The 23,186-nt window shown below is 59.3% G+C and overlaps 1 protein-coding gene across 1 annotated transcript; it reads left to right on the top strand.

Moving 5' to 3' along the window:
• Positions 1–9,998: 9,998 nt before the first annotated feature.
• Positions 9,999–22,911, top strand: SH2B2 (SH2B adaptor protein 2; the record flags this gene model as incomplete). Its single annotated transcript, XM_084273036.1, has 8 exons — positions 9,999–10,877; positions 13,891–13,992; positions 17,806–17,897; positions 20,147–20,241; positions 20,732–20,914; positions 21,038–21,225; positions 21,988–22,159; positions 22,598–22,911. Exons 1-8 carry the CDS (start codon positions 10,017–10,019, stop codon positions 22,909–22,911), a joined length of 2,007 nt encoding a protein of 668 aa, XP_084129162.1. The 5' UTR covers positions 9,999–10,016.
• Between the last annotated feature and the right edge of the window lie 275 nt (positions 22,912–23,186).

The following is a 23,186-nucleotide window of genomic DNA, read 5'->3' as shown; positions in this document are numbered from 1 at the left end:
GCAGCGCTTGTGAACCCCGGGGGCGTGGGGGGTGCCAGGGGATCACCCCAAATACCCCCTCCTATGCAGCGTGAAAATAACATTTGGGGCAGGTAGATGGGGCAAGAAAACGCTGCTGCTGAAGCTCCTCAGGGCACGGGGGTGCCCCCCTCACCCTCCCCCCGGGGCTTGGGGTGCTCTCTAGGGGTCTGCGGAGTCCTCGGGGGATTTGGGGGGGGACGACCCTTGGGGTCCCCCATCCACACCCCCCACCCCCATTGCTGGGCAGTGGGGGTGGGGGTGTGGATGGGTGACCCCAATCGCGGGGGGTGCAGCCCTCCCGGGGGACCCCGGCCCGCTGCGATGCACCCGGTTTGTGCTGGGCGCGGGGAGGGGGGGGGGCGGAACGCAGGAGAGAGGGGGTTGGGGGTGGATCGGGACCCCCCGCCGGCCCCGGGCGGGGCCCTTTAAAGCGGCGGGCGGTGGGAGGGGCGGGAGGCGGCGTTGCCGGGCGGTGCGGGGGGCGGCCGGGCACGGGCGGCCCGCCGGGAGCCGCGCCGAGCGGGGAGCAGCGCGCAGCGGGCCGGGTGAGCGCATCCCTCCGGTACCGGATGGCGGCGGGGGAGGGGGGGCGGTGCCTTGTTTTCCCGGCTATTCCCCCCCTCTCCCCTTCGGGAGCGGATCCCCCGAGCCGGGGGAGGGTCTCCGCTTGCAGCGGGAGCGCGGAGCCTCCCCCTCCGCGGCCCCCCCCCCCCCCCCCACCGCCCCGGGGAGGGTCGCCCCCGCAGCCGGGTGGAGCCGGGGGGGTGGTGGAGGTGGGGGGGCTGCCCCCCGCCGCCCCTCGCCGGGCCGGGGTTCGGTACGGACGGGCCGGGAGCTGCCGCCGCCTCCCTCTCTCCCTCCCCCCGCATCCACCTCCCCACCCCCGGCTGGTTCCTTCCCCCTCCCGGGGAGCATCGCCGCTGCTCCGGCCGGCCCCGAGCCCCGCGGCGGGGAGGCGGAGGGCGGTGCTGGGGCCGCCCCGGGGCAGGCACCGCTCCGGGGGCAGATGCCGCACCGGGGAGGCGAAACTCGCTGGGTCCCGGCGCTGCCGGGGCGGGGGATGCTCGGCGGGGCCACGGGCGGTACCCGTGACCCCCAGGGATGCGCTGGTTTGTTTGTTGGGCTTTTTTTTTCAAACCATTGTTGTTTGTCTCGGCTGCCGGTGAGGGCCACAGGCTGCTCTGCCTGGTTTGCCCTGTCCCCCCCTTCCTGCCATCCCCGTCCTGCCAAGGGCAGAGCCGCACCGCTCCCGCCGGGGCAGCCGGTGCCTCCGCTTCCCCCGGGGCTCCGGGGACACCCGTGGGGCAGCTGCAGCTCCGAAACTTCCTCCATCTCTGGGGAGGCTGGGCTGCATCACGTGAAGGCCTTTGGAAAGCAGGGGGACTTTCTCCGTGGCCCTTCTGCTCGTTTCCAGCTTCTGCTGGAGCGGCCAACGGGCTGAAGTACCACGTCTGGGGTGAAATGCACCTTCTGGGGATGCCCTGGTGATGGCTGTGCTCACCCCAGGGCGTGACACTGTAAAACTTTGCCTTGCAGGCCCCTTTGAGTCGGTCTGGTACCTTGTTCCAGTGTGTAAGTCCATCGTTCTGGAGTTATGCTTTTGATCCGGAAGAACCGCGCTGCTGGCACCTCTGGGACCCTGTGAACTGGAACGGGAGAGGAGGTAAAACTGCTCTGGCCACCCAGCACGCTGCCCAAAGCCCCTGAGAGCCCCTGTCCCTGCTTCTGTGGTGGATCACCCAAATTTCCCTTCCCTTGTTTGGGGGCTTTGATTTGGGTTGTTGGGAGAGGAGTGGGGAAGGACTGTGGTTGCAGTGATGGGCATCCTAAAGAGGCTCTGGAAGGCTCAGCCTTCTTACCCTGGGGCCCTTGGCTGTGGCACTTGCACAGACAGGTGGTTTGTGCTGCCAGGAGCTGTGTTTAGATGGGATCTCCAGTGTTCTTGGACCTCCCCTCTTGCATTCCTTGGTGTCACTCCATAGCGTGTGCCCGTTGCAGTGAAGCTGCAGTGCACCCCTGGCTGGCTGTGGAATAACTTATTTCTATGGAAAGTTGCATAATTCCTGCAGAGATGCTCCAGCATTTGAGAGGGGGGTGGGTTTGCCTGCCTTGCCAACACAAGGCCACCGCTGTCCCTGTGCCATTAAGTGGGACAAGTCAGTTTTGGGGGCTGCAGGATGCAGCTTCTCCCTGTTCTGCCTTGGGGTTGAAATTCCTGCCTTCCTGGAGCGTGATCCCCTCAGCTGGCTCAGGGGTGCTGTGGTTGCTTGACTGCAGGGTTACCTCTTCTGGCTGCTCCCTGGCTGGTGGGAGCACACCTTGTGCACACTCGGGGCAGGGTGGTCTTGTCCTTCCTCAGAGGTGAATCACCCATCTCTTCAAGATGAGGATGTTTCTGGCTAGTGCCTCTCCTCTTCCTCCTCCTCTTCCTCTTCCCAGGGCAGATGGCAGCACATCTGCTTCTCTTGCTGGCTGGGATGCCCCTGGGCAGCGCTGCCTCCCTTGCTCTTCTCCAGCCCAAAGGAGGGGAGGCTGGCTGGGGGGTCGGGCACAGCCTGTAAATCCCTCCTGCGTGGTCATGGCCACCACGCTGGCTGCGAAGCTCTGCCCAGCAGCATCCCTGCACGGTGAAGGGAAGAGCAGATATCAGAGGCTCAATCTCCAGCCAGGGATGGCAACTGTAACAGGGTGTTTTGGCACCATCGAGTTTGGGGGGTGGGTTCAAAGCCCACTGGAATTTTTATGAGGTGTTTTGCTTAATACACCACTTAAGCAATTAGCAGTGATTGTAGCAGTCCTGGGTAAGGCGCTGAGCAGAACTGAATTTCCCAAGCTCAGGGAGCATTAGGCAGCAGTGGAAGGCTGGTGCAGGCGGGCACGAGGCAGTGATGTGTGTGGGGAACCAGATCTGCCACGTAAAAAAAACATCCTAAGAAAATTTCCTACAGACCTATGTAACCTTATCCCGTGTTTATGATGTTCCACAACTGAAAAGTGATCTTGGGGAGGGGGGGAGGCTCTCTGCCCTGACAGAGTGGGGATCCCCAGCAGTGAGCCCGGCCGGAGGCACACTGTGCTGGCTGTGCTGTACCACACTGGGATGCGTTTTGCTGGGCATCCTGGACCACTGACCCACAGAGCTTACTCCCCAGAACCCCCCGAGGAGCCCCTGGCAGCACGGCTCTCTGCAGGGCAAGCTGTTGTCTCAAAGGGATTGACACCTCTACGCCAACTGTGGTTGATTTTGTTACGGGGTTTATTTCCCTTAAACCCCCCGAGTTTCAGGTGCATCCAGGGGTGGTGAGTGAGCAGCCAGATCTGTTATTTGGCGTGTCTGAGCCCAGGAAGGGTCCTGCCCTGAGGTCTCAGGTCAGTACCTCACACGTGTGCGTGATGCCGCGCACCCTGCTGCTGCTGGCACCGGCCCGGAGGTGGCTGTGCAAAGAGTTACACGGGGATGGGAAGCTGAGAGGAGGAGGAGGAGGAGAGTTCTGTTGTGGGCTGAGGGACGGAAGGAAGTCTAGGCTTAGCGAGGGAAATGTGAGCTTGCTTGGTTGGGGACAGGGCTTCGGCCGCTCCTCTTGGGAGGCTCTGCTATTGTGGTGGTTAAAAATAGATGCTGGGCTGCTTACTCCTCTGTGGGAAGCTCCCCAGCTGGAAACAGGCAGGTGAGGTGGCACCCAAGCAAGAGAGAAGGGTCAACAGCCCCTGAACTCCTTTACCAAAACCTTGGTTTATTTTTCTTTCTTTGTTTTTTCCAAGAAATCGCCAGTTTTAACTGGGGGCCATTGAGGGCAGGGGGGTCTTTGCTTTCTCTCTGTTCTGCCTCCAAGCCCCAGGCTGTGTTCGTGATGCCCAGCTGTAGTGATGCTTTGCACAGTGTCACACTGCTGCACCCTGGGGACCCCCTCCCTATGGGTGAGGTCGGTACCCCTCGGGCGCCAGGCCAGTGTACCCCTATCAGCAGCGTGCTAGGTGATGATGCTCCAGCCCTGTGCATGGGTGGGCAGCGTGGCTGCCTGCAAGCTGGGTGGAATCACTTGGGGAATTGCTAAGATCCAGTGGATCTTGTCTATTAACTTGTCATCATTTCCCAGCAGCTGTCAGCATGGGGGGTAAAATGTGTATGGGGTGAAAAGGTTTTGGGATGGAGGGAGAAAAACAGGCCTGTGGTATGGAGCTGCTCAGGAGAGTGAGAAATGGAGACTCCCTGGGAAAGAAGAGTGTCTGTGTGTCTGTCCCCCTTCCAGCACCCAGAGGTCCTGGCCAGGAGTTGGGTGCCCCAGCGCAGGGTGAGCAGTGCCGTGGGCTGGGGGCTTGCTCAGTATGTCAGCAGCAGGGCTGGAGCTGGATGCAGCCCCCAGAGCCTGGTTTATCTGGGTGTGTCGGCTTCTGCAGGGTTGGCACTGGGGTGCAGAATGAGGGGATTGTGTGTAGAGCTGTGGGGAGACTGACCTATGTGTGAGCGGGGGGCAAAGGGCTGTTTCTCGCCTGTTTCCCCTTTGAAGATGCCTCTCTTCAGCACCTGTGCCCTGAAACACTGTCCTGGAGAACAGCATCAGTTCTGGCTAATGCTGTGGCTGGAGGAATCCCTCACCAGGCAGCAGAAAAAGACCCAAATGTCTGGCCAAATGTTTTCTGGGCACTAGACAACAAGAGGGCCCTGTAGCGCCTCTGGGCAGGGACTCAGAGCCTGCTTTTAATGGGGCATTGTTTCAAAGAAGGTGGTTTGACCATTAAATTTGAGGCCAAAATGCTGTTCAATCAATATTTTAGTGGGATGGGCAGTAAATGAGAGGAACAAAGATTGTTTCCATTTCTATCTGGTTCAGACAGTCTGATTTAAGGTCTATAGGGTACAAATAGTACATGGAGCAGTGAAGAGTGTGGAGAGCAATCAGCTTCTCCCACCCCAAAGGGAGTGGTGAGGATGGGCAGTGGCTCTGGGAGATGTGCAGTGCACATGGGCAGATAGCTGAGGCTTTTTCTGCTCTCCCAGCCCCGTGTGCTGCTCCTGTGCTGAGGACAGTCCCCATCCCAGTTCTAGCTCTCTTCCCATCTCTCTGGGGCAGGCAGGCAGCAGGCTCTGCTGGAAGAGCTGCCTGCCTGCCCGGAGTGTCCCCTGGCCGCTGCTGCCGGGGGGGCTGGGAGGTGTCATCTTGCTCTGGGACCTGCTCGTGACTCGGGGATCTCCCCTGGCTGAGCGTGCTGAGGTCAGGCTCTTCTCTTGGGGAGCAGGTGCCTGGGTTTCCTTGCCTTGTTCCCATGGGATCGCCAGCTGGAGCTTCGAGTCGTGTGGATCTTGCTGGAAACAGAGCAGCTTGTGGGACCAGGGCAGCCAGGACCGAGCCAGGGTCTCCTGCCCTGCCAGCCAGGGCTCTGCTGCAGACCCTTCCCAGGCAGGATCCTCTCCTGCCCGGCTCTGCCCCCAGCCAGGCCGACCTTGGGCAGAGGTGGAGGGCTGCAGCCTCGCCTCTCTTGCCCCCCATCCACCACAGCAGGGGTATCCCCCCTGTAGAATGTGGGATGCCTTTGGCCCAGCCGGGCAGTGCTGCACCCAGCAGAAGGGAAACGTCTCTTTATTAGGGTTGTTTCCTTAAATAAAGCCCTCCAAGCAAGTGCTGGGCTAGCTGTTCCGGCTGTCCCATGACCAGGCTGTGCGTTCGGGTTATTAACACCTCATTAGCTGTTGGTTCCTCCCCAGTCTCTGGTTCAGCAAATCCCCTGGCTTTGGCATGCTGGGTGACTCCCGCTGCACTGGAGGCTTTTGGGGTGGGGTGGGGTTTTTTTCCCCCCCTCTTCGTGGTCTCTTGCACTTCTGCTGACAGTTTAAATTTCGTTTCTTCTTGAGGTCAGCAGCTTCCTTCCACTTCCAGCCCTTTCCACGCGTGTGTGCCGACACGGCCCCGGCGCAGGGCTCCCTCGGCACGCGGTGCTGGGAGAGGCTGGCATCACACGCTTGCCAGCCGCTGGCTCTCGCTGCCGGTTGCAGTCGGGGTTTCCACTTGGCTGAGCCCCAGAAATCCTTTTTTTTTTTTTTTCCCTTCCTTTTTAAACCTTGTCTGGCTTCCCAGGGCAGCACGGGGCACGGCTCTGCCCGGAGAGCTGCTTGGGGACCACGCAGCTGGGGTAGGAGCCCATCGCCAGCCTGATGGCTTGGTTGCCACGCTGTGGCTTCCTTTTGACCACAATCCTCCTCATTTACTATATTCATATACATATATTTATATATATATATGTCTGTGTTCTCATGTAACCAGGGCCTGGAGCATCTCCCCTGTGAGGAAAGGCTGAGTGAGCTGGGGCTGTTCAGCCTGGAGAGAAGACTAAGGGGGGACCTGGTTAATGTTTATCAATATGCAGGGGGAATGGGCAGCCCCTTCTCAGTGTCTGTGGGGACAGGACAAGGGGCAATGGCTGCAAGTTGGAGCACAGGGAGTTCCACCCCAATCTGGGGAAGAACTTTTCCCCAGTGAGGGTGAGGGAGCCCTGGGACAGGCTGCCCAGGGGGTGTGGAGTCTCCATCTCTGGAGAGATTCCAGCCCTGTCTGGACACTGACCTGTGTGACCTGTCCCTGGGGACCCTGCTGTGGCAGGGGGGTTGGACTCAATGAGCTCTCAAGGTCTCTTCCAACCCCAGTGATTCTGTGACTTGAGGCTCTGAGCCCGTTCCAGCCTCGGCACCTCCAAAGGGACCCGTTTCCCTCAAAAGGTGCCCGGGAGCATGTGCAACCCTTGGTAAGCTGGGCTGGAAGCAGATGGCCCTTGCTTTCCAAAGCAGCAGTTGCAGATTTGCTGCTTATTTTCATCTTGAGCTTATTTTGGTCTCCGTTCCCCCCGCCCTGCCTGGGGATGCTGTCGGTGGCATGATGAGTTATTTCCAGAAGTGGGGCAGGGCTCTTGGTGTGGAGGGGAGCAGAGGCAGCCAGATGAAAGGTAAATACACCCATAATTGGGACCTGCTTCCCGCAGAAAGCGGGTGAACGGGGATGTGCTGGGGTGGTGACAGCTCTGTAGCCCTGGGGGGCTGCCCCCAGGTACCCTGCCTGCTCCCAGCCTCTGCCATGGGACCCCAGCCAGGGGCTCACAGGCCTGTGCCAGTTGGGGGGGGGGGGGCTCAGAGATGCAACACAGGGTTAGTAACACCCCCCCCCACCTCCTCAGACCTGCCACATGTCTCTCCTCTAGGCCTCATTTTTATAAATTGGCCTTTTAAAGTCTGTCATCCCCGTGCAGATGAAAGGAGGATGCTGCCTCTGTGTGCGTGTCTCCCAGCCTGAGCCTGGCTGCTGTGCCTGTGTGGAGAGGCTTTTTGTTGGGGCTTGATCTTTTTTGAAGTGCCTCTCTTGTTTTTCTTCTTTCTTTGTGGGTTTTGGGGGTTTTTTTTCTGCTTAATCTCTCCAAATCCCTTGTCTCTTGGGGTGCCATCCCTCGGTTTGGGGCATGCAGAGACCCTGCTCTGTAGTCTCTCCTGTCTTCTTCCTCATCCGTGGGAGGAGGACACCAGCAACACCCTGGGGCTCCACACCAGGGCAAAGCCAAGCTGCTCCCTTCTGGCAGATGGCATGAAACCCATCGCAGTGGAGTTTTCTCCCCCAAGCCCCTTTCTGCACCCTTTTCCCCTCCCTTGCTCTCACCATGCCCACTTGGATCATCTCCCTCTTTTCTCCTGGAGCCCAAGTAACTCCTGCCCCTTGGCTGGGTGCTGGGGCAGGGAGCCAGGGCTGGGAATTCTAAAGCCAAAGGGCAGGAGCCATCACCACAAGCTGAGCCATTACATTCTCTGCTTGGTGAGGGATGGGTAGGTCGGAATTGTGTTTGCTGAGCAGGTAACAAACAGCTTTGCATTTTCTGCTGCTTTCCTGATGTCTCCTGGAGAAATCAGACCCTGCTCCTAAGCTGCAGGGATGGATTTTTTTCCCAGTTGGCATGGATGGCTGCTACTGGGACCTGCCTGGCTCCTGGGGAAGCCCTGCCCTGCCAGGGAGAGCCTCGCCAGGGGTTTCTGCTGAGCATCGATGACAATGCAGCGGGATGTGAGGGGCCAGCACGGGTGCCTGATGGCTGAGTGTGCCCTGTCCTCGCTGGCTCCCTGGCACAGCTGGGGCACCCAGCAGCATCCCCTCCCTGGCAGCAGGAAGGTGTGGGGCAGAGATGCAGCTGGGGGAAAGCCCCGATGTCCTTACGAGCCAGCAGAGAAGCCACACTGCCCCTGCCCCCGTTCTGGCTCCTGCAAGCAGCTCAGGGGTTTCTCTCTCCATCAAGTGCTTTGTTGCCTGTGAGAGTTTCTCTGTTGGAGGGGGCTGAGAGCTGTCCCCAGGGGCAGGAGGTATGCTAGACAGGTTCCTCTCCAGAGATGTCCCTGGAGAGCTCTGATGTTCTGTCCTGGTGGGTCAGGCTGTGTTGCTTCCTCGTGGGGATGTGGGGGGGGAATGGCAGCTGGTGCCTGGCTGCTGCTCCAGCTCCCAGCTTTGGGGCTGGGTCCTGCCTGGGCTCCTGTCTGGAGGATGAGGAGCAGGTCAGCCCAGTCCCCAGTGCCCACCCCAATCCCACGGCTTGTGCAGTTCATCCGAGCAGTAATTAATTACTGGCTGTGTAAGCTGCTGGCAGGTTCCTGTGTGTGATTTATTAGCAGGAGTAATCTCTTGCCAGCAAGAGAGCTGCTCTGAGAGCAGAGGGCAGAGGGCTCTGAGGGACCCGTGCTGTCCTCCCAGCAGCCTGGGTGCCCGGGCACGGTCCCTGGGTGCCGGGCAGGAGGCACTGCAGGAGGCTGGGTCTGTTCACAGCAGCACCAGCACCCCTGGGCTCTGCGTTTGAGGTGGGTTAGCTGAGCTGCTGCCCTCGGGCAGGAGGAGGGTTGGCTGGTCCCAGGGATGGTGAGTCTAGAGGCTACAGTGGTGCCCCAGTTGCCCACCACCGTGATGAGCAGATGTGGTGCTGGGAAATGCCTTTAGAGATGTGACTGCAGCCAGGGAGGCGGTTCCAGCTGCCCAGGGCAAGGCAGAGGTTTGGGAAGCCCAGTGCTGGCACAGAGCTGGGGATGCCTGTGCCCCTGGAGTCCTCCAGCTGCTGGGTGAGGGCCCGACATGGAGGGTGGGTGGGCAGGTCTGGGCTTCAGCTCCTGTCGGCTTCTCGTGGGCTCTCTCGCTCCCTTGTACGCTTTGTGTGCACCTGTCCTCATGGCCTCTGCTGCGGACCTGGCCCAGGGCTGTCCCTGACACCGCGGTGCCCGACGCTCAGCAGGGAGGGTGAGGGGCATGGCTGGGCTCTGTGTCTCCGGCGGCTCAGCTCAGTCTGATGGAGATGTGACTGGACAGGGACAGCTCGCCACGGTGGGGGGACGCGAGAGCTGACCCAGCCAAGCAGGGCCGAGTCTCTAAAGCCTGGGAACGAGCGGCGCTGGCAGCGTGTCGGGCTCAGTCCCTGCCAGCCGCTGAAGCAAGGCCCGTGTCTCTTCCAATCTGTCTCTTCAAAGAAAAGACCAACATTGATGTGGCAAAGGATCAGGGAGGAAATACGGGTGGAGAAGGAGAAGGACGGGCTGCTGGGCGTGGAGGAGGGTGCTGCTCCGTGCGGGTCCCTCTGGGATGCCCAGTGCTGCCTCAGCCCGTGGGAGAGCGGCTGCCGTGCCCAGGCAGAGCATGCAGGCAAGAGAAATCCTGAAGGCAAATCCCCCCGGGCTCCTCTGGTCGGGGACTCCTTAGTGGTTTTATGAGAAATCAATAATGCTTTTGCATGGTCATAATCGTAAAATAAGTACAATTTATGGCTGCTGCTGGGGCCAAGAGTTTTTTCCCTGGTGTAGGAGGTGGAGAGGGAAGGGAGTGAGAAGCCTTTCCCATGGCGCTTGCACCAGGGCTGCAGACCTGCTCCTACATCAGGGGTGGGATGGGGGGGGGAGACCCCCCATTTGCAGGGTGGGTGATGGTATCCCATGCCCTTGCTCACGCTGTGCCCCTTCCCCGCAGCCCGCCGGCAGGTGGAATGGGGCAGCCATGAACGGCGATGCCCTGTGCCAGGAGCCCTCCTCCCCGCTCCCCGACTGGAGGGAGTTCTGTGAGCTGCACGCCCAGGCGGCCGCCGTTGACTTCGCCCAGAAGTTCTGCCAGTTCCTGAAGGAGAACCCCCACTACGACACCCCCGGGGCAGAGACCTCCTTCTCCCACCATTTTGCTGCCAACTTCTTGGACATCTTCAGCCTGGAGGTCAGCCGGGTGTTCGTGTCCGACTCCCCCACCAAGTACAACATCGTGCCTTTCGTGGGGCTGCAGAACTGCCACGTCCCCTACGGGCGAGAGGTCGCCCCGAGGAAGGAGGAGACGTCCACCGAGTCCCTGGACAGCATGGATGCCCCGCTGGGGGCCGGACGGTACCTGAGCCCGGCGCAGCAGGCGCAGGCGCACAAGGTGTCCTCCTACGGCCAGTCCCGCAGCTCGGAGGACGTCTCCATCCACGCCGCCGCCAAGCCCAAGTTCAAGAAAGGTTTCTCCTTGAGGAACATGAGCTTGTGCGTGGTGGATGGTATGAAGGAGATGTGGCATCGCAAGTCCTCTCCGGAGCCGGGCACTGAGGCTGCCCCGGGTGGCCGGAGAGCCGAGAGGGAGCCGTGGCCGGCTGGGGGCAAGGAGCCCGGGGACCCGCGGGAGAAATGGACCCACAAGCTGCGCCTGTCCAAGGTGCCCTCCTCCAAGGTGGAGCTGGTGGACATCCAGAGGGAAGGGACGCTGCGCTACATGGTGGCTGACGACACGAACTGTGTGGGCAGCTCGCAGTGGCAGAAGTGTCGCCTCCTGCTCCGGAAAGCGGTGAAGGTGGAAGGAGAGAGGTTCCTCCTCGAGTTTTACGTCCCTCCGAAGGTAAGTCCTGGCTCTTCTCTGCTGCTGCTTTTCCTCAGAAGCTCAGGAAGCTTCTTGGGCTTTGCTTGATGTTTTTCTTACTTCCACTGCCGAGCTGGGATGAAATCCTGCTCTGGCCTAAAGGGACACTCAGTGCTGTGTGGTGAGAAGTGTAGGGGTGGGACAACGTGGTCCCAACCCATCCTATCTGCAAGCTCCGATCGCTGCTGTTCACCAGGGCATAGCCCCATCCCTCCCTGCAGCCCAAATATGAACAATTTTGGAGGAAAAGCTTATCCCCCATCAAGACCCGGGGTGGCCAGGCTGTCAGAGGGCTTTTTCTTCTCCCACGGCTGACCAGTGGCTTGTGCAGCACTGGGATGGCTGGGATTGCTGCCTGGGCTTTGTGCTCTGGATCTCAGGTTGCTACTTCACCTTCTGGAAGAAGTATCATTTTGTTTTTTTTAAAATGATAGTTAATTTGGAATAATTTTGTGCCTGCAAGCCCCCCCTCCCTCTCCTTTTGGTGATGGGAATGGAAGACACCAGTGATGCCCTCTGGGGTAGAGCATCACCGCTGTGGTGGGGGGGATTGCAGCTCTCCTCCCAGACAGTCCCAGCCACGTACCCTCCTGGCAGAGGAACACTGATTAGTGTTTCTTACTGACAATATCACTTTTTCTTGCCTGCATCTGTTCTGCTGTAATTTCAAGGAAAGCTTTGAAGTCAGGAGGTGGTTTTCACTGTGGCATTTCTGCAGCACGTCCCCCCATCCCCTCTTGCACACCATGCAGGGAGTGTATGTTTGTCCCCCTGTTTTCCTGGGGGAAGGGCTGAGTGGAGAAGCCTGAGAAATGTGGATGATGAGAGCTTCAGTGCCCCCCCCAGCCCAGCTTCACTCCTGGGCTGAGTGAAGGGATGCACTGTGCTGCCAAGCCCCTCCCCACGCTAACGCCGTGTTGTGCCTGGGCTGGGATGTGTGTTCGCCTCTTCGAAGAGCATGAGGCAAATAATCAGCTGTTCCCTGGGGCTTTACTAGCTGTATGTGTTGGTAATGAGATCTCAGGTTATTTAAATTACCTAGGGAAGAAAAATCTCATTTACTTCATCTTCTGCAGGACTTCCCTGCTTAGGTTTCATCCCTGGTAGCACAGCTGGGCAACACGAGCCCTCGTGCTGGGCTGAGGCTCTGTGGGTCTTGTTGTGCTCTGAACCCCCAGTAACCCTTGGTTTGGTAGAAGGATGGTTCCATACATTATACATAGGGACAGCAGGATAGTTCATATTTCTAAACAACTTTTTTCTATACTTTTTGAAGCCAGAATGACCCTTGGCACTGCTTGGTCCCTGCCTATCTCCTACCCATCCCATCTCTCCCAATGAAACACGAGTTCAAACTCAAGCACAACCCTAGAGAGCAGCTCAGCACTGGTATGGATGACAGGCATTGGTCCTGGCTGGCTTAGGGCTTCCTCAGCCCAGGGACCACACAAGCCCCAGCTGCCAGAAACCCCCCATGCATGGCACAATGCACGGGGGATGTGGGGAGCCCGCTGCATGGAGCAGCGCTGGCGAGTCGGTCACACCACAGCAGGGGAAATAAGCCCAGGTTAAATCAGAACATCTGCTGTTGAAGCTGTTAAGAGAGTGCTCATAGAGGGATTTGTGTGTGTGTGTGTCTTGATTTGCCTCTAAAAATCAATTTTGAAATGATTTTATGGCAACTTTTATGAAGGCTGCCTGCTCTTCTGTTACAGTCACAGCCTCCTCTGGTTTACAGCGTTCTCCCCTCATCCCATCTTGCTTTCCATCTGGCAAACGATTCAGCTGTAAAAGTGGCACCAGCCTGGCACAGCTGGAGCTAAACAGCGTTTTCCTTCAGCAGCCCACATGTTTGTTTTTCCATAGGCCCTACAAAAACCATGGTCATGTCCTTTTAAATCTCTAAAAGAGAAGAGCCCTCCTGGCAAACGCCCTTCTGCACCTCACTGGTGAATTTACACCCTTATTTTCTTTCCTTTCAAAGCAGCTGCCTCCTCCTTCCTGACCTTCTGCTGTGCAAACACCATGATGGAGAGACCCCCAGGGCAGGGCTGAGCACTCCCCCTGCACTCCCAGAGGTGCCTAAATCTGGCTCTGGGGCAGAAATGAAATGTCCCAGAAGGGAAAAAGCAGTTCCTGTTCTTTCTGGAATTTAGTTATATTTCACCCCTCCCCAAAATGGGAACTGAACCCTCTGTTGGCAGCCTGCAGCACGGTGCCCATCGCCACCCTTGTCCCACCCTGTGTGCCCAAGGCACCGGGCGCTGGTTTCCATGGCCAAGGGGCATCTCCAGAGCTCTGAATCCCAGAGCACTGGAGGGCACCAGCACGGGGAGCAGCTCCGTGGGCTCCTCTGAGGGCATTTGTCATAATTAAAGCAAGTATCTGGGGAATTCATTGCTCAGCAGAGATTTCGAGTAGGAGGCAGCAGGTCCTGCCCCCTCCCCTGGGGCTTGTGGGTGCCGGGAGCTCCTGGAGGGGGGGAGGGGAATGAAGGTTTTAATTTTAGTTTAATTAAAGTTCCCCACGCAGCTCAAGCTGCGATATGATAGCTTCTCAGCCCTGTCCCAGGGTGAGCAGGGGTCTCCACATAGGGACCATCCCCCATCAGGTCGTACAGCCGCCCCACCATCCGGGGGGCTTGGAAAGCAGAGGGCTGAGCAGCCCGGGCAGGGCTGGTGTTTCCAGCCGGCGCTGGAGCAGGGGGGAGGTTTGGCAGTTAAATGTGCTAACGTCCCCATCTTCCACCGGGCCTCCTCTTGGTTTAATTAAAAGAGCTTGGAGTTAGCAGGCACATGAGGGAAATCAATGCTTTTGTCTTCCCACATCGCCCCCCCTCACAGCCCCGTGATGACGGCGCGGGCTGAGCTGCGCTCCTGCCTCTCCGAGCGCCGTGCTGGGTCGTCCCCCCGGGACAGTTTGATTCAATTGAGTGACTTTTTTTTTTTTCTTTTAGTTATTGATTTCTTTTAATATTTTTTCCTGTTCCCAGGCTTCCAAGCCCAAGGTGAGCATCCCACTGTCGGCCATCATTGAAGTCCGCACCACCATGCCGCTGGAGATGCCTGACAAGGACAACACCTTTGTCCTAAAGGTGAGAGCAGGGTGGCAGTTGGGGACTGTTGCCTTGGTTTTTGGAGCTGAGATGCCAACGGCACTAATGTTGCCCAGGGGATCCCTACCTCCCTTCCCCAGGCTGTGCTCCCCTCGCACCCGAAATGATGCAACCTCCACCTGATGCCCAAGTATTCTGGGATTGAGCTGTTTACGTGGCTTTCACCCTGGGGTTTGGCTTCTCTGTGTCACCAGGAGACAGGTTAAATTAGTGTCCAGAGACAACCTGCAAGGTTGTTGGCTGGCAAGGTGGCTGCCTGTGTTTTTGTGACTGCTGCTGCCCCAGATCAGTGGCATGTGGTGGCTGTTCCATTGATGTGGGGTGATGGGCTGTGTGTGGCCACTGAGGTCCTGGGGATCAGCCACCCCATGGGAGCCTGGGGGCATGAGCAGGGAGAGAAAGTTTCTCTCTCCAGAAAGCATTTACCATATAATGCAATTAATTATCTTAATGCTCCCTCCTGCTCTGCTGAAAGGCAGCAGCCTGGCATGGAAGATCCAGGTTGGATTTCACAGGGTCCCGGCCTGGGGTGTGATGTACCCCTGTGATGATGGACGTGTCGTTGGAGATGGTGTTTCTCTCCAGCTGACCAGGCTGTGTCCCAGCTCGTGCTCTCCATCAGAGCCCTTGGACGTGCCTAGCTGCAGGCAGCACACAGGCACAAGGGAACAGCAGCGTTCTGAGGATTTCTGTGTCCTGCCTCTGCTAAAAAGGCACCTCTCTCCCTGATGTTTCTTCCTAAAAGCATGTGGCAAGGGCAGAGCAGAGAGTCTGGGCTTCCTGGCTGAATGAGCCTGCTTGAAAGCTGAGAAAACTCTTGAAAGCAGAGGAGGAGGGAAAACAATTGAGCCTAGCCCTGTGAAAGCCCTCCACCTGGTAGCCCACCTGGCCCTGGCACATGTTCCCATGGAAAATGATGCTCCAACAAACCCAGACTCTACCCACACCTTCTCCTGGCATCCTTCTCCAGGACATCCTTCCTTCCAAAAGGGCTTGTTGCTGTTCAACCTCTGCTGCAGCTGATGTCCACCATGGACACACAGGCTAGTTCAGCTTTTGGTTTCTGTGCCTCAAACTCTAACCTCAGGTGTCATCTTCTCTCCAGACTGAGCAGCCCAAGGTCTTCCCTGCTCTCCTTGCAGGCTCTGGAGAGAGCCTGCCCCAAAGCATGCATGGTGCCACGGCCGGGCGCGGGTAGGAAGGATTGCTTCTCCTTTGATCGCTTCTCCTTTCTTCTTCCTCTTTACCCAGCCCAGTTTGATCTATTTGCTTTCCTCATTGCTGCTGATGTTGAATCATACGCAGCTTGTGGGCTGCTGTAACCCCTCGATGCTTTTTGCAGAACCACCCCAGAGTCCCAGTTCCCCAGCCCAGACACCCACGGTGATCAGCGTGAGCCCAGAGCACACCCATGTCCTTCAGCTGGGGCTTTTTCTTCCCCAGTGTCTCTCAGCTTCAACAAGTTCATCTGAATTCTCTTCTCATCCTCCAACACGCTTGCGACGTGGTGTCATCCGTGAATTGATCAGGCATCTTGTCTTTGCTTTTGTCCTAATCATCACTGAGGAGCAGCGTGCACAGAGAAAGTCCTTGATGTGAAGGAGCTTCTGAGCTCTCCCTCAGCCCCCATCGTTAGCCATCGATACCCCATTAACCATCAATAACTGCTCCTGGGATATATGGCTGATCAGCTACTTATGATGATGTTTTCTAGACCTCCTTACAAGTCCCATCTCACCTGTGTCTTGCTGTCTGCCTTGCTGCAGTGTCACATCGGTGTCTGAAGCATGGCCAGCGCCAAGGATGTGTGACCCAGGGCTGCCACAAGCATGCTGGGGGGCAGGAAGGGGGGTTGGTGGGGTTTGGCAGATCCCTGCTGCGGGGACTCTGCTCCGATGTGCTTCCTGGGTGCCCGTGGAGGCCTGGTTACTGCAGGAGGAGGGCTCTGTGCTTCCCTCTTCCCATTTTCCAGAGCCAGCCATGGTCTCTCCACTCCCACCGCTACTGGCTCAGCTTCAGCCATTTCTTTAATTACCCCAGGGAACGCACCAACCCCCAGCCTGACTGAGCCGGTGCCCTCCTGCTCCTGCCCCGTCCTGGCCAGGGCTCTTGCCCTGCTGCAGGGTTAATGGATTGCAATCGATCCTCTGAGGCACCGAGCTGCCGCTCGCTCCCCGTCCCCTGCTGCCCCCTCCAGCTGCCCCCTCCAGCAGCCTCTGCCTTCCCCTTAGCTGTCAGCACAGGATGCTCTTCCCTTCTTCCTGACACCCTTGTTATCTGCCACTCCTGTTCTGCCCCTTCTTGCTGGGACATCTTCTTGCCATTCTTTTGCATCCCCTTTGCTGGCTGGACTGGCAGAGGGGGTGAAGCACCCCTCAAATGTCAGGCTGTGGATTGGAGGGGGAAGAAAGGGAGCTGGGTGCTGTGCTTTCCCGAGTGCAGCGCTGGTGTTGAGCCCAACCTCGACTCTTGCACGCAGCACACTGTGCTCTGGCAGGTTCTGACAGGTGGAAAAGCCCCTGCCTTGTTCGGGGAGGAACAGATTCTTTCCAGTTGCCTAAAAATTAGCAGGCAGCATGTCCCCACTGCCCATCAGACACCCAGCATGTGCATTTTTGGCTTTCCATTGCATCAGCAGGCACTTGCAAAACACCCAAGCCCGGCGTGTGCTTCGCTTGCTGTCACACTCTGCACGAGACAGCAGCCCCGTCTCCCACGCCAACGCTGTGCTTGGCCCTCAGGAAGCCAGAGAAGCTCCTTTGCTCCTCTTAAACACAACGGGTGTGTGGGGAAGTTTGCTGCCCCTGTCTGCCCGGGGCAGGAGGGCCCGTGCGTGGCCCCAGGCTGCAGCAGGGGAGCAGGTTGCTGCTCGGCCCCAGCCCAGGCGCTGGGCACCGCTCCCTGCATGCCCTGCTTATTTTCAGGACAGTGATTCAGTTGTTTGTGATTAATTTAATTTGCTAGGAGGTTGTCTGGGCTGGCAATGCGATACCCTCCCAGAGTCAGGGCTGTCTCGCCAGCTGGAGAACACGATGCGTGAGGGGTCCGGGAGGGATGCGGGGGAACCTGCGCGCAGCATCGCGTGGGGATGCCTGTGAGCCCCGCTGCTCTGATGCTGGTGTGGGGGCCTCTGGGTCCCCCTCGGCCCCAGAGAAGCCCAGCTCCTTTGGGGTTGTGATTCTGGGGGTGACTGAGCCTGATTTTCTCTGTCATTTTTTCCTGTGAAAGCAGCTTTCTTTCCCACTCTGTTGCAAACAAAAATCAGGAGCCTCAGGGAGCAGCAGGCAGATGAGAGGAGAAGTTTTCACCTCCTGGGGTCTGGCAGGATTTGGAGGCACTGAGAAGGCAGCTCCACCTATGCAGAGCGAGTTTTTGGGGGACACTGAGGCAGTCCAGAGGCGAGCGATGCTGTCTGTGCTGTGCATGGTGCCGAGCTGCCCCCCTACCCCTCCCCAGTGCCTCCAGGCAGCTGTAGTTTTGCCACGGGGGCTGCAAAGCCCTTGAGATGTATTTGCTGGTAACAGGGGTGGAGGTTTTCCTCTGAGCTGCAGTGTTGGTGAGGGTCACCCACACACCAGCGCATCTCTGGGGGTCACCCCTCAGCATCCCTTTGCTGGGATGGGAGGAGGCACTTCTTTCCCCCCCCTCCTCCTCCCAGTTCAACCCAGGTGCTGTTTCATAGCAGCAGGTGACTGTGGGGGTCCGGCTGGTTATGGGGTGTGCTTTGCTGTGGGGAGGGGGATGGTGGCAGGACCCTGGCCCCAACCTGACGCTGTCCCACGTTGCCTGCAGGTGGAGAACGGGGCCGAGTACATCCTGGAGACCATCGACTCCCTGCAGAAGCACTCCTGGGTGGCAGACATCCAGGACTGCATCGACCCCGGGTAAGGCTGGCGGGAGGAAGGGGCTGCGCGGCGGCCGGGCTGGGCACCCAGCGCGGGCTGTTACCCCTCAGACAGTTTGTGCTACTGGGGTTGTGACAGAAAGTCCCCGTCTCCTGTCAGCACAAGTCTGGAGGCCAAGTGAGCAGCCTGTGTGTCAGAGGTGCAGCCGTGCAGAGGGCTGGCTGCCCACTCACCCCTCCCTGTCCCACACTGCCTGGGCTCAGCAGGGGCAGGTGACCCAGGAAAGCACCCGACACCCACCCTCTGCAGCTTTTACACTCTATTTGAGCAATTTCCTATGGGGTTTTTTTCCAGTCCAACATCCACAGTGTATTTAAGAGACTGCTGGCTAAATCAGTGTATTTTTGTTTCTGTCACGGTGGCTTTAACACTGTGATTGGAGTTGAGACAATTCTGCCCTAACTTCTCATCTGCTTTTTCATCATCCCATGTGTTGGGTTATGCTGTAGGGAGCTTTACGCAGCCCTTCAGCCAGCCCAGACAGCCCCAGTCCCAGGGAAGAGGATCAGTCTGGTCACGCTCTGGGGAAACCCCAGCCCTGGCCAGCTTGGCACAGTTTTGGAACAGCAGAGGTGAAAACCTGGAGCAAACCTGGGATGGGCTTGGAGAGGCTCCAGCTGCCTCCTGGCTGCCTTTGCCTCCTTCTGTGGGAGAGATGGAGTTTGGGCACTGTGGGGTCGGGCACAGCGGGGGCTGCACCTCGTGGGGAGTACCCACTATCACACTCCAGATCTGTGCTCCTTCATCTCCTTTTGCTGGTTTTTAAAACCCCTACTCAAGCAGCGATGCTGGGGCTGGGCTGCTGATGGGGGGGTGGGAAACACGGCCCTTTTTTCCCCCACTGCATGTTTCAGTGCTGGTTTTCCAGCCAGAGCCGTGGCTGAGGCTGTGCTCACCTTGAGCCACCACAGAAGCTGCCAGCCCCCCTCTCTGCTGCCAGCAGCCTCCCAGCCCTTTATGTTTGCTTAGCATCCAGCGCAGCCCCGCTTTGGCCTCCGGACGTGACCGTAAAGCAAATAATAATGAACTCCAGAGCAAATAATAATGAGCTGTTTAATACACCACCACACACGCTCGGTGCCAGGAACGGATTTTCAATCAGCTCCTGATGCTCTTGCCAAGGGCTGCTCACCGGGGCCGCTGCGCGAGCGCCTGGCGACGGCTTCTCTGCAAAGCGCCCTTGGTTTTGGTTTCCTTCCTCCCTTCTTGTTTTCAACCGGCTTCAGCTGAATGACTCCCAGTGGCTGATTCACTTACTGGCCACTAAATAATTCAGCGGCTCCCTCGTGAGCTGTTACTGCCAACGCAGCCGCTTCCGCGCTGCCTGCGCCCACGTGGCTGCTGTGAAGCAAGAGTAGCCCAGTGCCACGGGCAGCGTTGGCAGCGCCGGGTTCTCACTGGCAGACAGGATAAAAATAGGCTGTGGAGCAAGTTTGGGGGGGTGCTTGCACAAGAAGGGGGGGTGAAGCATGTGGGCAGGCACCGGGCAGTGGGGATGCTCTCTGTGGGCTCTGCACTGCTGCAGCCTCTACCCTGCTCTGTTCCTACTTGCTGTCTCGCTCTGGGCCTCCCAGCATGGCTTTTTTGGTGGTTTTGAGATGCAATTCCTGTGGAGGGTGGGAGCAAAACACCCCTTGAGGCTGGTGGTGGGAGCAAAAGACCCCCTGAGGCTGGTGGTGGGAGCAAAAGACCCCTTGAGGCTGGTGGTGGGAGCAAAAGACCCCTTGAGGCTGGTGGTGGGAGCAAAAGACCCCTTGAGGCTGGTGGTGGGAGCAAAAGACCCCCTGAGGCTGGTGGTGGGAGCAAAAGACCCCTGAGGCTGGTGGTGGGAGCGTGCGTGCATCCACGGATGCCTCGGGAAGTGAAGTGATGGATGTCAAGGCAACAGATTTGCTTCCAAACCAACAAGGCTGCAGCGAAGTGTGGCAGCTCTGACCAGGACACGGGTAGCAAGGGTGTTCAAGGGTTCAGTCCCTCACGCTGCTTTCTCACCCCTAAAATGCCACCTCGTTCCGCCAGTCGCGCCACATCCCGATGCTGCGGGTGCCCCTGTCCGTGGCAGCCCCTCCAGGGGGAAGCAAGGAGCAGCAGGATGTGTCCCAGGGGGCAGCTGAAGCTTGGTTTGGTCAAGAGTCGCCACTGCATGCCCATGAGCAGGCATGCCAGGTGTGCCTGTCCCCACGGCGTGGCAGCTGGCGTGTGACTGTCCCTCTGTGCTCTCCCCCCAGGGACAGCGGGGATGACATCGAGCTGGCGTCCTGCGCACAGGGAGCCTGTCTGCCAGGCAGGGTGTCCTCCTGCAGCTGCGAGTTCCTGGCTGATGGTAAGGACTTACCTCTGGGGAAATGGGTGTCTCTGGGTGCCAGTTCTGGGTTGGGGAGTTGGACCTACCAGTGGTAAAGTGAAGACTGAAGTGGGTGCTGCAGGACTGGATCTTCCTCTGTCAATTGCCTTCCTCTTTGTTACGCTTGCCCCCTCCCCATTGAAGACGTTGCCTGCCCTCTGTGCAGAAGACACAGTCCCCACCTGCAGATGCTGGGGTCTCTGGGTCCCCACAAGCAGCCCCCACCTGCACAGCCTCACCTCATCTCTGCCCAGCCAGGACCCATCCACACTTCCATCCTGGTCACACCAGGAGAAGGAAACCTAGTGCAGGCTGCAAGGGCGTCCCTGAGCTGCAGCTAAGGCCATAACCTGGACCCAAGGTGTCTCCCAGAGCTGGGTCACTCCACCACAGTTCCCTTCAGAGGAAGCACAGCCCTTGTCCAGTGGTGCTGAGCCATGAGCTCATCCATCTGCAAATTCTCTTCCAGATGTGCCCAGGCCACCTGACAGATGTGCCCTGCCCAGCGCTCACACCACCACTGTGGCCTCCGCAGTCCCCATGCCCCATGGCCGGGGCAGGGACTCCCTGGGGGAGCTCCTCACCCATGTTCCTCTGGAGAGCTTCCTGCAGACACTGGAGTCCTCCCCTGCTGCCAGCGGGCATCTCGCAGGTACCGGGGTGCCGGATGCAGCCCCAGCACCTCATCGTGGGGGTGCACGGAGGGAGAAGAGGAAGGGGTAGGGAGCGGGTGATTTCTGGGTGCCCCCTAAAACCCTGCTGTCCCTGCGGCCAGGGGATGACAGCGAGGCAGAGATCAACCTCTCCGACTTTCCCTGGTTCCACGGGACGCTCTCGCGGATCAAGGCGGCTCAGCTGGTGCTCTTCGGGGGCGTCCGGAGCCACGGCTTGTTCGTCATCCGGCAGAGCGAAACGCGGCCCGGGGAGTACGTGCTGACCTTCAACTTCCAGGGGAAAGCCAAGGTGGGTGCCCTGCTTCCCCCCAAGAATGAGAGACAGCCCTGCCCAGCACCCCGGGCTCCTTCCTGCTGGGGCTCTGTGAGCCAGCAGGTCCATGTGGTGACCCCAAAACCAGCGGCTCTGTAAGATGCTGCACCTCAGCAGGGCATCCCTTGGGACCACCTGCCCTTGCTCCCCAACAGCCCCCTGCACCCTTCCCAGCACTACCAGTGCTTTCCCAGCTGGGTCAGTGCCTGCCACGTGGGCACAAGGCTAAACACCCCGTGGAGCCCAGTGGAGCCCAGCACACCATCCCCTGCCCTCTTCTTGTCCACTCCTCATCCTGAGGTGTGCAGATGTGCTAGAAAAAAATAACCCATGTGTAGTTTTCTGCTGGGTCCCTTTTCTGCCAGGGGACACAGGCTGCCAGGGGCTGAGGTCTGGTCTTGGCACTTGTCCCACAAGAAGTCATTCAGGTGGGCTGGGGGCTTCCCTAGGCTCTTTCACCAGGATTGGAGCTGCAGCCTCCTCCTGGGCTGCCCCCAGCCACCCTTCTGCACGGCATTCATCACCAGGAAGGGACAACCCTCAGGCTGCAGCGAGTGAGTGTGGTTCTGCAGGAAACACCCTGCAGCAGGAGACCTCCTGGCCAGGCAGGGAAGAAATCACTTCCCTACATTAGGAGCAAACCTCCCGTGGCTGATGGAGGCGGCTCCTTCTGCTGTCTCCAGGGTGAGTCTCACCCTTGCAGTGCCCAGCTCACCTGCTGGCTTCCTGCACTTGCAGCACCTGCGCCTGTCGCTGAACGAGAGCGGGCAGTGCCACGTGCAGCACCTCTGGTTCCAGACCATCTTCGACATGCTGCGCCACTTCCACACGCACCCCATCCCCCTCGAGTCGGGCGGCGCGGCTGACATCACCCTCCGCAGCTACGTCGTGGCCCAGAGCCCGCTGCCCGGTAGGTGCCCGGGCCAGGCAGGGGCATGGCCATGTGGCGGGTGGGACCGGTGGTTGGGCTGGGGTCTTGTGTCGACCTAAAAGGGACCAATCCCTGGGATTCCCCACCCGCCCTCCCTAAAGCCTCCTGTGCTGGTGCGTGTGGCTCCGGAGGTGCCCCAAGGTGGGCTTATCCCTTGAAGGGGGCAGGGAGGGCTGTGCAGCAGCAGGGCAGTGCTGTGTGTCCCTGCCTGTGGGCCTCAGTCCCATGGCTCGGGCGGGAGAGGAGCAGAGGGGTCTGTGGGACTCTGGCCCTCCTGCTCTGGGGTGGGCAGGGCGGTTTGGGGAAGGACAGGGTCAAGGCTGGAGAGGACAAACCAGGGATGGTGGCAGGGAGGGGGTGGGGGGGCCAAGCCGCCCGGGCAGCAGTGGAGGGGTCAAGCTCCTGTCTCCCTTGCAGACGCCAGCCCCCCACCAGCCCTCGTGTCGCAGTCGCCGGGCTGCCGGGCCGACCTGCCTCCTCCACACTACTTCTGCAGCACAGCGCCCAGCGGCCCCCCGGCCCCTCCGCCTGCCGAGGGGGTGGCTGTGGCCCCCGCTGTCGCAGCCCCTGCACCCTACCACCGCCTGGAGGGTGCCCTGGGCCCCCGGAGCCGCAGTGACAGCACCGAGCGCCGGCCAGAGCCCTCCGCTGCCAGCGCCGAGGACTACCACGAGGCTGATGGCGCCCGGAGCCGGACCCGGGCAGTAGAGAACCAGTACTCCTTCTACTGAGCCCCCTGTGCCCAGGGGCTGGGTGGTGGAGGGTGCAGGGCGCCTGTGCCCCTCACCACCACACCAGCCTCACCGCCGCCTCCTGCCACCACCAGCGACCCAGCAGGGCTGTTGTCCTCCCTCCCTGCCACTTTCAGGAGCCGTGTCAGCAGCAGGTGATGTCCCGAGGGGACCCGGCGCCAGCCCTGAGGTTGGGGCCGTGCTGGGGGTTTGGGTGGCTGAAAGCAGCAGCATCAGTGCCATTTCAGAACCTGCCGCCTTTTTCTCTTTCCCTC

Source organism: Gallinula chloropus (genome assembly GCF_964237585.1).
Source record: "Gallinula chloropus genome assembly, chromosome: 19".
NCBI classification, from domain to species: domain Eukaryota; kingdom Metazoa; phylum Chordata; class Aves; order Gruiformes; family Rallidae; genus Gallinula; species Gallinula chloropus.
The sequence above is the reverse complement of the archived record's forward strand: the minus strand, read 5'-3'. Positions and strand labels throughout refer to the sequence as shown.